At 45.1% G+C, this 13,150-nt stretch overlaps 1 protein-coding gene across 1 annotated transcript in view; it reads right to left on the reverse strand.

The window, feature by feature from the left end:
* Positions 1 to 7,948: 7,948 nt before the first annotated feature.
* LOC139574245 (phospholipid phosphatase 3-like) overlaps positions 7,949 to 13,150 on the reverse strand; it is a 30,080-nt gene continuing 24,878 nt past the window's right edge. The window contains exons 3-6 of the mRNA XM_071398647.1: positions 12,596 to 12,882; positions 12,079 to 12,136; positions 10,267 to 10,443; positions 7,949 to 8,110 (exon numbers count right to left, since the gene is read on the reverse strand). Coding sequence (XP_071254748.1) covers positions 8,009 to 8,110; positions 10,267 to 10,443; positions 12,079 to 12,136; positions 12,596 to 12,882 — 624 coding nt within the window. The 3' untranslated portion in view covers positions 7,949 to 8,008. The remainder of the gene's footprint in view (positions 8,111 to 10,266; positions 10,444 to 12,078; positions 12,137 to 12,595; positions 12,883 to 13,150) is intronic.

Below are 13,150 nucleotides of genomic sequence, written 5' to 3' on the forward strand. Positions count from 1 at the left end.
GTGTGTGTGTGTGTGGGTGTGGGTGTGGGTGTGGGTGTGTGTGTGTGTGTGTCTGTTTGTCTGTTTGTCTGTTTGTCTGTTTGTGTCTGTTTGTGTCTGTTTGTGTATGCTTTGTGTGCCCAGGGGCCTATCCTCACGTGCATAGATTACAGGAACTGAATGTAGTATAGGCTACTCATGTCACAGTCATTTCCTGTACTATGTCACAGTGATGCACTGCTTATTCACGTACAGTTAGGTCACGTATTGCACAACCATAGCAAGTCACTTGGACAGCCCCTATGAATCTGTTCTCCAGAGAAGAATCTCCTGAGAGGGATCTCTGTCAAACAAACAAATCACTCTCTTTCTGAACCGCTGTTGTTTTCCCCTCTCTCTTCTTCCCTTCTCTTTCTCTCTTTCTCTCTGTTCTCATCCTTCCTCTCCCATTCTCCTCCTCTATTGTCTCCCTTTTACACTCTCTTCCTCTCTCTCCACCTCTTCTTTATCTCTCATCTCATCTACACTTCTCTCTCTCCCTTTCTCTCTATCATTCTCTTCTCCTCTCTTTTCTCCCTTTTACTTTCTCTCTACCACTCTCTTCTCCCTCTCGCTACCCCTCTTCTTCCTCTCCCTTCTCCCTCTTCCCTTGTTGAGGCTTGTTGGTGTGGGCTCTAGTTCTGTTCCTTCGCTCAGTGAACCCAGGGTAAAGAGTGTCTTGTTACACCAGTACTGGCCCTTCTGATAAAGCCCAGTATTGTGGAGGATAATCCTCAGAAACAATCAGGATTTCACACAGACAGCACCGTGTGTATTTCTGCAGTCCCTAAACACAAATATAAACACACCAAGAACATTCACACACACACTCCCATACAGCCAAACATACGTAGCGTACAATCGCTCAAACACACAACACTCCAAGTCAGAGAATGTATTATTACTGTGCACTGCACTCATGTGGTGGAAGTAAATGTCAGGACAAAACTCACATCAGGTTACAAACTCTCTCTACAGGTTGTTTTCCTTCCTTCGTACTGTATAATTCCCTTGCCCTGGTGTGCACTGCTTCCTCTCTTTCACTACTAAAGCCAGCTAGCTACCTCACCACCGATGACTGACGGACACCAGAGATTGGGAAAGGGGAGCAGAAGTAACAGTGGTATAAATGACCTGGAATGGGAATGTCCTTCTTCTCTCTCACTTCCTTGTTTATGTATGGAAGGAACCCAGCTCTTAAGCTGTCCACATTTGGGTGAGCCGTGCTGTTAAATAAACACGGGCTTTGTTGGGATAAACCATTGTCTATCCTCTATTGTCCCGTGGGATCAGTGAGGTGCTCAGGTACTCACCTGAATGGAGGGGGGACAGGTCAGCACAGGTCACGGATGGAAGTTGAAACACTAGGCCAAGAGAGGGAGCGAGGGTGGCTGGCGGTGCTGTCCAGACAGGCAGGCTCCTCCTGGTGCCTGGAATGCTTCCATACGGCTGTCATCATTCCTCATCATTCCTCATCATTTCCGGTGATTGCGGAGGGTTCCAGAGGATTCCCATCCATCCTGGCCACCAAAGGGAAGAGGAACAGTAACTACAAGAGAGACGTTGTCATAACTCAACACCCTCGGGTCACACTAATAACCATGGTAACAGCAGGCAGACGGATCGCTGTGAAACCGTGTCATTCTGTCATTGGGCCAATTACTACAATAGCTGACCTTTGGCCTACTGTGTCTGTACACCTACTTTAGAATAGGATGTTATAAGCAGGTTGTACAGTTTGAGAGAAGTATAGAAACAAAGTGTTTGAGCGACATGTTTGCCACTGTTCTAATAAGGACAGAGATAATATAAGTGGTTCATGCGTGTGGATGTCACCCCATTTTAACACTGATTATTGTCTTTGTCTTGTATCTACGGCCAGAGGATCAGCACTCAGCGTGACAACACCTTGTGTATCCAAGCCATTCCTACATCTTGGCTTAACTCGTTGCCAAGACATACACACACACACACACGCCACACACGCACACTCTCTCACATACACACGCACACACATACACACGTTGGTCCCTGTGACCTCAACCCCACTAGGTTGTCCAGTCCTCCTTGTTGTTTCAGCTGTGAACACGGGAGAGGAAGTACTGGTACTACCACTGCACTGATACCACCTTCCTCCCCATCACTGACACCACACACATACTGTACACACAAACACACTATACACACATGCGCACTCTCACACACACACCACACACACACATTGTACTACAATTCTTTGTAATAGTTAACATAATGTATGACCCAAAAGAACATCTCACAGCACCACGCAACAACAACAATAAGTAAGCCATTATGTCAATGTCAACTACATAATTGTTTGCAGACCTCAACATTCTCTAAAATGGACTGGTCTAGTGTCAGCTCATCGCTGGCAGACTGCAGATGAATAAGTGCAGAGAAATGGAGAACTGCAGAGCAGATACATGTGTTACTCTACATGGCTCTTCAGCCTCTATAAACAGACCCTGGATGTGTCTCAAATGCACCCTATTCCCTACCTAGTGCACTACTTTTGGCCTGGGCCTTGGGGAATGGGGTGCCATTTGAGATACAGGCACTGAGTGTCATGTCATGATAACATGTCAGAGTGTGAGGGAGTGTGAGGCTCTGTGGACTGACCCTGACCCTGGGACCCAGATGTTTGGTTTGTCTCTCCTCCCTCGTCCCTGACACCTCACTATTACTTACCATGCTTTCACTCTCCAGCCCTTGTTTTCACATTCCAATCTGTCCTTAACGACCCACAATGCCTGGCGTATAGTATATACACACAAGCATGCATGCACTTGAGTATGTAAACACAAACACACACCCACATGCATGCAGACACACACACACACACACACACACACACACACACACACACACACACACACCCACCAGGCATGTAGTCTCTCATCCTTCAGACCGTACAGTATAAACACGTTGCTTGATATCTCTATCAACATGGTGTCTTGTCTCTGTCCTACAGATAACATTGTTTTTTAGCTCCATGTTTTGTCATAGTCCAACACATTCCTTAGGAACCATTAGACATTCTTACCTGTCGGACTAATCTAGCTGTTTATGTTCATGTGTGTACTGAGGGGGCAAAGTGGCCCCGATAACCTTGACATAGATAGTGGTAGCACTTGATAGCATACCACCCTCAGGGTAATGTACCCGGCAATGTTCTGTTTCACACCGTCAAACACCGTAAAATAACATCCACACATTGAGCAGCCATATACATCCGACAGAATGACTTCCAGGTAGGTAAATAGGGGCCTGTGGTGTTATTCACCGTCCTCAGTGTTAGGCTGTGTTTATTAGACATCCCGGGCCCCAAGGGCCACAACTGCTGCCATGCAACAATATTTGAAATAGAGATTATTTACATATCAAATACTGAAATGCTAGATAAAGGTTACAATCGTTCTTAAGTTTAAAGGCTTGGCAGCGAACAGGAAATGCAATACTATAGTCCGTCTTTCCTGCTGCATACTTTAGTATTGTTTGGGCTGACACAGCAGCCATGTCCAAAAATGTGTTTTGAGAAGCTGCTAAATTGATTATGTTGAGATTGGATATTGTTTTACCAGTCTGTCTCACGCACAAATTAAACATTCAACGGTGGGATCCAAATATGCAAAGAAAACTGCAACTTCACTCATCAATATTCAACGATTACAAAAGCTCCCCATCCACCCCGCCTTGGGTCCATCCTTGCCAAAACGGCTATCCTGGAGGCGGTGTGGCTGTGCCCAAATGCCCACGCTATGATACTATCCCCATCAGATATATCATAGTTATACAGGTGTGGACTCTGAGGCATGTGGTCGTCCAGTGGGTTGAGTATGCAGGTGGGGTGTGTGATGCTACGTGTCTGAGACTACACACACACCATCTGCAGTTTCCACGTCACACTAATTGCCATCGCAGACCTGACGTACGTCCACCCGCAGGGCTCGAAAAGCTATTTCTGGCACCGTTTGGCGTGTTCTCTTCTCTTTCTGCATACCAAATGATCTGGCCTGGTCTAATCCCCTCGGTGCAACATGATGAAGGCAGATATATCTAGCGCTGCGTTGCTGGAGCAGAGAGAGACTAATGCCTTTCACAGGCCTGTATCAGGAGTCAGGACACAATGTGCTCTGCTCTCCAGTCTCAGGTCTTAATGGCTGCAGCCAAAGCATTCCCAAACTGTCATTACTGGGATAGATGGAGTATATGGAGGAATATTCAGTCTAATGGAGCTGAGCAGCAGCAGGTCTCAACTCAAGCATACTAAAGAGCCCATTAATCCCTTCTAATTCTATCAAGAATTGAGCTGCAGAGGGATAAGAACCCCACTAAGTTCCAATCCAGAGGCTATGTCTGTAATGCCATGGAGACCGACCCTGGGAGAAAAGATTATATGTAAAGAAGAAATAGCTCCTCTTTCTCCACTGTTGATTCAATGTACAACATTAAGCTGCTTGAAACTGTGCCTTATTATGAGAAGTATTTGGCGGACTATAGAAGTGTCTTGGTCATTACATTACCAGAAAGAAGCCCTCAAAGGAAGCCTGGTGGGGGAGTTTTAAATGCCTGGGTGATGTTATCCCATCTGATAGTATGATAGGCAGACAGCAGGTATGATACAGGTGTCCTCTCCACCTCCACTAGACAGGTATGCAGGTGAGCTACGTGCCCGTCTGTCTGCCTGCCAGCCTGCCTGCAGTAAGTAGCAACCCATCACAGGGTTTCCTCCCTCCACACCATTGATTCTGATCGCCTGCCGTAACATCCGCCCATGGAACTATTCTGTTTTTAGACCTGTACTTTATCTGAAAAACAAATGTCTTATCAAACGAATTCCCAGCCCTAAGTATGGGGAGGAGGGAGAAAGTGTGCTTTATTTTCTTCAGAATGGAGCGTGGAGACGGTAATGTGTTTTACAGGCTGAGATTAGGGCTCAATCAGCCTCATCTAAATGACCACAGGCCGGCTGGGGCTACTGTTGTATGTGTATACTAAACTACAGCCACAACTCACACAGTGGAGAGGGCTGTAACGAGTGGGACCTTTCAGATAGACAGGACACACGCCTCAGTTAGTCTGGCCTCTCTGCTCTATGGACTGGAGGGAGAATCGGCCTCCTCTTGTCAATCCCATTCATTTGAACAAGGTCAAAGGGTCACCAAGGAAGACATCTACGGAGCAATCAAGATGTCATGTTTGAAAGACTGTGTTGTAAGCTTAGTAGAGCACCTACTCTTCTCTCCTGCTCACCCAAAAAGAAAACACACACACACACACAATGATGACCTAGACAAAAACAGATAGACAACAACATCTTCACAAGCGCAGGCATTTACAGTGCTAAGGAATTAAATGTGTCTCTTAGTAACAGTATTGACACAAAACAGGCCTGACAACCACCGTCACATTCCTTCCCAGCCCGAAGCCCCACACCCAAATCCCTCCTCCCTCTCTCCCCCGTCACCCCGTCCCCACTGCCAACTGCTCCATTACTCCTTCCCTTCATTACTGAACCCCAGCTTCTCCCTTCATCCCGTTCTTCCACTGCATGCCAGCCCTCCCCTTTCCTCACCTCCATACACACCCATTACTGCAGCCTTCCTTTCTCTCACTCTGATCTCAGCTGCCTTTTATTCTCCTCACTCAGCCAGGAAGTGGATTGGAAAAGAAAGAGAATAAATAAAAAGGCCTCCACCTCCCCAGCCCACTATCTAGCCAGGCATCGCCATGGCAGCATGATCCCCAAAAAGCCCAGCGCGCTCTGCTGCACTCCAAAAGGATTGAAAGAGAGGGGGAGGTAGAGAAGGGAGGGAGAAAGGAGAGCGGGGTGGTGGAGGGAGAAAGTAGGTGTGTTCTTTCCCAGTCAGAAACTTGAGGTGAAGTCCCTTGTGACTTTAGAATTCAATATTTTTTGTTGCTCTCGGTTTCACCTCTAACTTCTCCTGAACTAAGCTTGAACTTACTTACTGGTCATGTGTGTGTGACGAACAACTGATTCTTTACGCTGTTGAGCATATAAACAGTCAGATGACAAACATTGTTTCTGTGTGGAAAGAAAAAAAGTGTGTGAGACATTTTAAGGAATATCAGGACAATAGGAGGTCAAAAGATTCAACATTCATTTTATTGGTTTGGTTTTTTGAGTACAGTGGTTATTTTCAGCCATTCTGGCATTCACAGAGAAAACAAAAAACACAAAACTGGAAACAAGAAATAGCTTTCTGATAATAGCTCTGGCTCAGTCTAGTCGTTATGACAATAACAACAACTCTGCGTACCTGATCAACAACACAGACACATAACACATAAACGTGAAAAAACTGTCCAAAAATGGCACTAATAATACTTTTGAAATTCTGTGTGGTTTATAAAAAGGACATATCTATTTACATTCAATTTGAATAATTATCATTTGGGAAAAAAACTAAAACATATACCGTATGAGTGACATATTAAGACAAATAAAACACTGATTATTCAAACTTGAGATAAAATATATATAATATCAATTATACTATCAGAGTAGGTTCCATTATGTAATTCAAGTGCTATTAATAGGAATATACAGGGGACCTCTGCCATAGGCAACACGAGGCAGCCATTTTGGCTCCCCTGTGAGAGTGGCATAACTCAAGGTGCAGCTCAGAGGTCAGGGTAATAGGTCAAAGGTTACAGGGTTCAGTCATAGCTCCGCCTCTGAGACACAGTAATAAGTGGTTAGTACAGAGTACAGACATGGAAAAGCGTGGGAGTGAAGGGGAGGGGACGTAACCTGGGCAAAGCAGATTTCCACCCTATCACTCCTGGGTAACTGAAGTTAAGATAAGATACTTGGTTTAATACAAAGTGTTCTCTTTTGTCTTTGTCCATGACATCCTCTACTAGTTGCTGTGTAGTTAGAGGGTGAAGGATGGAGAGGGTACTGGTAAAGAGGGCACACGAGGCCAGTGCTTGTTCCTTATTTGGTTGCCAGGGTTTGTCACTCCATGCAGCGCTGTTGTTCCGTGTAGAGGTCTGAAATAACAGTTCAGTTCTGACTGTCTCGTTTCACACAATGAGACATCCACAGAATTAGAGTCAGGGGACGTCAATGAGACATCCACAGAATTAGAGTCAGGGGACGTCAATGAGACATCCACAGAATTAGAGTCAGGGAACGTCAATGAGACATCCACAGAATTAGAGTCAGGGGACGTCAATGAGACATCCACAGAATTAGAGTCAGGGGACGTCAATGAGACATCCACATAATTAGAGTCAGGGGACGTCAATGAGACATCCACAGAATTAGAGTCAGGGAACGTCAATGAGACATCCACAGAATTAGAGTCAGGGGACGTCAAGCTGAAGAAGTGGAGTCCAGCTGATGATATCATCATCCAGGCTGGTCAGAGGATGACCAACGAAGTGACGACCAATGAAGATAATTTAGAGACACTGACTGACCGTGTGTTTGTGAGAGCTAACCTAATGCACTGCCCACTAACCACCATCACATATAAAACATATTCTACTTAGAACAGGAACAAATCATTATCATTAGCAGCTTCATCTACGACTCTCATTTGAAAAATAGAAACATTTGTCGTTTTTCGAATACAAAAATATCTGTAAAATTACTATGCATATCTCCATGTGGACGGGTTGTACTCTACAGTGATTTGGTGTGTGTGTGTGTGTGTGTTAGATGGTAGTGTGTGTTAGTGAGAGAGAGGTGGCACTGCTTGTGTGTGCGTGTCTTGACGTATTCATCAGAGCATGTGTGTACTTGCTAGAACGCTCTTTACCTGCTCTACCTCTTATCTCATCCCCCTTCCTTTTCACACACCTTCTCTCCCTCCCTGTCCCTCCATGTGCTGCTCACCTCTGCTATCTGACTGTCTCTCCCTCTCTCTCTCTTTCTGTCTTTTCTCCCATCCCCCATCCATCCAGGTAGGTGAGGAGGGGTGTGTTGGGGCAGGTGGTGCTAGCAGACGGTCTGTTGGCTGGACAGGGGGCTCTCCAGAGACATGCTGGTGGGAGACATGTCTGGACGGTTGTTCTTAAACATGGAGGAAATATAGAAGGCCTGGAGAGACACAGATAAAACACTGTCTGTCAAACACGGATACATAGAGATGGAACACTGTCCGTCAAACACGGATACATAGAGATGGAACACTGTCCGTCAAACACGGATACATAGAGATGGAACACTGTCCGTCAAACACGGATACATAGAGATGGAACACTGTCCGTCAAACACGGATACATAGAGATGGAACACTGTCCGTCAAACACGGATACATAGAGATGGAACACTGTCCGTCAAACACAGATACATAGAGATGGAACACTGTCCGTCAAACACAGATACATAGAGATGGAACACTGTCCGTCAAACACAGATACATAGAGATGGAACACTGTCCGTCAAACACAGATACATAGAGATGGAACACTGTCCGTCAAACACAGATACATAGAGATGGAACACTGTCCGTCAAACACGGATACATAGAGATGGAACACTGTCCGTCAAACACAGATACATAGAGATGGAACACTGTCCGTCAAACACAGATACATAGAGATGGAACACTGTCCGTCAAACACAGATACATAGAGATGGAACACTGTCCGTCAAACACAGATACATAGAGATGGAACACTGTCCGTCAAACACGGATACATAGAGATGGAACACTGTCCGTCAAACACAGATACATAGAGATGGAACACTGTCCGTCAAACACAGATACATAGAGATGGAACACTGTCCGTCAAACACAGATACATAGAGATGGAACACTGTCCGTCAAACACGGATACATAGAGATGGAACACTGTCCGTCAAACACGGATACATAGAGATGGAACACTGTCCGTCAAACACAGATACATAGAGATGGAACACTGTCCGTCAAACACAGATACATAGAGATGGAACACTGTCCGTCAAACACAGATACATAGAGATGGAACACTGTCCGTCAAACACAGATACATAGAGATGGAACACTGACCGTCAAACACAGATACATAGAGATGGAACACTGACCGTCAAACACAGATACATAGAGATGGAACACTGACCGTCAAACACAGATACATAGAGATGGAACACTGACCGTCAAACACAGATACATAGAGATGGAACACTGACCGTCAAACACAGATACATAGAGATGGAACACTGACCGTCAAACACAGATACATAGAGATGGAACACTGTCCGTCAAACACAGATACATAGAGATGGAACATTATCCGTCAAACACACAAAGGCAACCAAGAGAATCCATCAAACATAAGACATATATCCCAACCGCCAGAGAGACTGGTTATACTGCTCAGCCTGACCCAGATGAGATCCCACCATATAGGGACAGAATGAGACAAATACAGATTGTATAGTCAGATAGATAAATACAGATTATACAGTCAGATAGATAAATACAGATTATACAGGCAGATAGATAAATACAGATTATACAGAAAGATAGATAAATACAGATTGTATAGTCAGATAGATAAATACAGATTATACAGGCAGATAGATAAATACAGATTATACAGGCAGATAGATAAATACAGATTATACAGGCAGATAGATAAATACAGATTATATAGTCAGATAGATAAATACAGATTGTATAGGCAGATAGATAAATACAGATTGTATAGGCAGATAGATAAATACAGATTATATAGTCAGATAGATAAATACAGATTATATAGTCAGATAGATAAATACAGATTATATAGTCAGATAGATAAATACAGATTATATAGGCAGATAGATAAATACAGATTATATAGTCAGATAGATAAATACAGATTATATAGTCAGATAGATAAATACAGATTATATAGTCAGATAGATAAATACAGATTATATAGGCAGATAGATAAATACAGATTATATAGTCAGATAGATAAATACAGATTATATAGTCAGATAGATAAATACAGATTATATAGGCAGATAGATAAATACAGATTATACAGGCAGATAGATAAATACAGATTATATAGTCAGATAGATAAATACAGATTATATAGGCAGATAGATAAATACAGATTGTACAGGCAGATGGATAGGACATGTCATTGTTTAGGCAGGCATGGTTGACATTATTTCATCCTGTAAACCTGACTGACATAGGAGATCATACATCAACACATTTGTTCCCAATCCCACAGCTCCATAGAGCCAGAGGGAGGGGAGGGCCAGACACTTACCACCCAGTAGGCGGTGAGGCCTCCCTGGATGAAGCCAGTGATCACGTCGGTGGGGTGGTGGCGGTAGTCGGAGATGCGGCTCAGCCCGGTGTACACGGCTATCATCACCAGCAGGAACTGCAGCAGCGGGCGCAGCAGACGGGCCCCTCGCCATGACAACCGTGCCTGCAAGTAGAACTGGAGAAGGAGAGCAGCGTCACATGATCAGAACCTTCAAATATGAGAAGTGTGTGTGTGTGTGCAGGCACTATCATGCATTTTTGCATGCGTCTGTGTGTGTGCGTAAACTGCAACGTAGTTCGTTCTTTCCACAGTGATCTGGTCACATGGTACATTAACCACAGTTAACACACACACGTCTAGAGGGTGAGGAAGAGGACCTGGCATTAGTCCATCCACACTGGGCTCAGCACCCTAATAAACCTCTCCTCCATCTCATCTTGCCCTCCAGGCCCCATCATTACTACAGTAGAGGAGGAGTGTCAGTCAGGGACCAGACAGAGACTGACTGGGGGGTCAGGGGTTAACTGTAGAGATGCATGGTGCTGTTTCTGAGGTGACTGCTGCCTGGGCCTGTCACTGGGACATGTGGAACGTATTCCTCCGGAGGGGAGCTGGTTAGGGGGGTTGGCTCACTCTGACTGGAAGCAGGTGTCAGTCTTCTTGCCCTCCAACCCCAGCAGCTGGCCCAGGGCCCTGGCTGCATGTCGCTGCAGGTCCCATGGATTCTAAAGGATGCAGTCAGTCTGCAGTAGTAGTACTAGCTATTCGCCAGGAAGCCACAGACGGGATGGAGGGAAGATAGAGGGAGAAGAGGAGACAGAATGAAGAATGAGGCCCCCTGTTTTTCTCAGGACACTCAACTGCTCTCAATGCCTCACTCTCTTTCTCTCCCTCTTTCTCTCTGTCCCTTTCTGATAAGTGGGGGTGAGGAGGGGAGGGGTGAGGAGGGGAGGACCCGAGAAATATATTAACAATGTTTTTGAATGGTGAATCCTCTCCTTTTATCAGATTGAAATTTAATGAGTTTCATATATATTTCCCGTAAATAGTTTTGCGATTATTCCAGTCATATTCCGGACCATTGGAGACTTAATGAAGTGGAGGAATTCCATTTAGAATGTGAATGAATACATTATGGGAACAAATGCTTGAGCCATGATGGGCTTTTGTCTTCCTCTGTCATTTCTCACCCTACAATGTGTTCCTCACCAATGGTCCAGTAGAGAGAGAGAGAGAGAGAAAGAGGGAGGAGGGGAGTGGGGTTCTCTTGTTGAAAGAAGCCTGTCGATCTCTCAGCAGCCCCCCCCCCCCCCCCCCCCCCAAACCCCAAACAAGGAGTGCTCTGTCTGCTCTCCATCTCTCCCTCTATTCATGTTCCCTGTGGAAAACTTCCTCCCTCTCCCTTTTCATTTCAGGCAGGACGGCTTTTGAAAAGTTGCCTTTCTCAGAGTTTGCATGTACAATGTGTGTATGTGAGTGTGTTTGAATGTCTGAGTGTTTGTGAGTATGTGTGTGAGTGAGTGTGCACTCCATCTCTACAGGGACAAAGTGTCCAATATTTTCTTTCATAATTACAGTGAAAGTTAAAACTGTCAAAGATCATTCTTTCCTTCATTCAACTAATCTGTAGTAATCCCAGCTAAAGCAGGTGACTTCAAGTGTATAAACGTTACTTGGCAGGTGTGCTGTTCTTTGTCGCCACAGGCACGTGCAAGTGTGTGTGTGTGTGTGTGTGTGTGTGTGTGTGTGTGTGTGTGTGTGTGTGTGTGTGTGTGTGTGTGTGTGTCTCCAATTGCCAGTGACACTTACCGCCAGGTAGAGCATGGTGTACATGGCAAACGAGGAATGGCCAGAGAAAAAGGACTTCCTGAAAGATAAAGGGATAACAGGGATGTCATTCATTAACCCAGTTATCTAGTGTCAATATTGCTGCATCTCAATCTATGCTAATAAACATTCATACCAATAGTTTCTCACAAAGACAGACTTTCACTTTGACTAGACTAGCGGCGTTTGGGTCTATTCCATCTCAATTCCAGTCAGTGCATGACTTTTCAGGATTGCATAACAATGGAAAAATCTCATATCCAATCGAACTGACAGGAATTGAGCTCGAATTGAGCCCAACTCTGATACACTGAAGCTTGATTCACATTACAGGACCAACCACAACTGCACTGTGCTAGTTCTGATATTTATTTTCACATTGTCCTTTCCTGCACGGTTCCAGCAACTATGGTGGATGTGTAACCAGGCCAGCTCAGTTTGGCCAGGCCTGGTTTGGCCCTATAGTGTGAATAGGGAAGGCGTCCCTCTCGGTACTGACCTGGCCTCTTCCACCATCTTGTGTTTGTGCTGCCTGCAGGTGACCTGGGCCACGTAGGAGCCGGGGACGCAGTTGAGCGAGGCGTATGTCACGTTGCACACCGACAGGAAGTTAGGTCGCAGACGCCCCACGCTCAGCTTGGCCATGTTGGTCAGTGATTGGCCCACGCAGCAGCCGAACAGGAAGCTGCCCAGCTCCTTGTAGAGGCAGGACACGTAGCAGTTGCGCACGAAGGCCCGCGATTGCACCTCACGGAAACGAACCCGGTAACACTCGCCCAGCGCAATCTGGCCGGGGAAGAAGAGGAGGAGCAAGAGTTAGAATCAGTCCTCTTCGTAAAAAAGCTGAGCTAGATACTGGTAGAGAAACGACGCTACACTTTCACAGCGTATTGTAAAAAATAAGGTTTTCTCAATGACCTGACTAAATAAAGGCTAAATATGGAATGGCTCATAAATACATCTACTTCCTGGTGAACCTCTTGTCTGCTTACAGTGAGTGTGTAAGAGGTGATAGTATGTCATGTGTATATACTCATTAAGATCCTACAGTGTG

The sequence above is a fragment of the Salvelinus alpinus genome, chromosome 1 (genome assembly GCF_045679555.1).
Source record: "Salvelinus alpinus chromosome 1, SLU_Salpinus.1, whole genome shotgun sequence".
Taxonomy (NCBI): domain Eukaryota; kingdom Metazoa; phylum Chordata; class Actinopteri; order Salmoniformes; family Salmonidae; genus Salvelinus; species Salvelinus alpinus.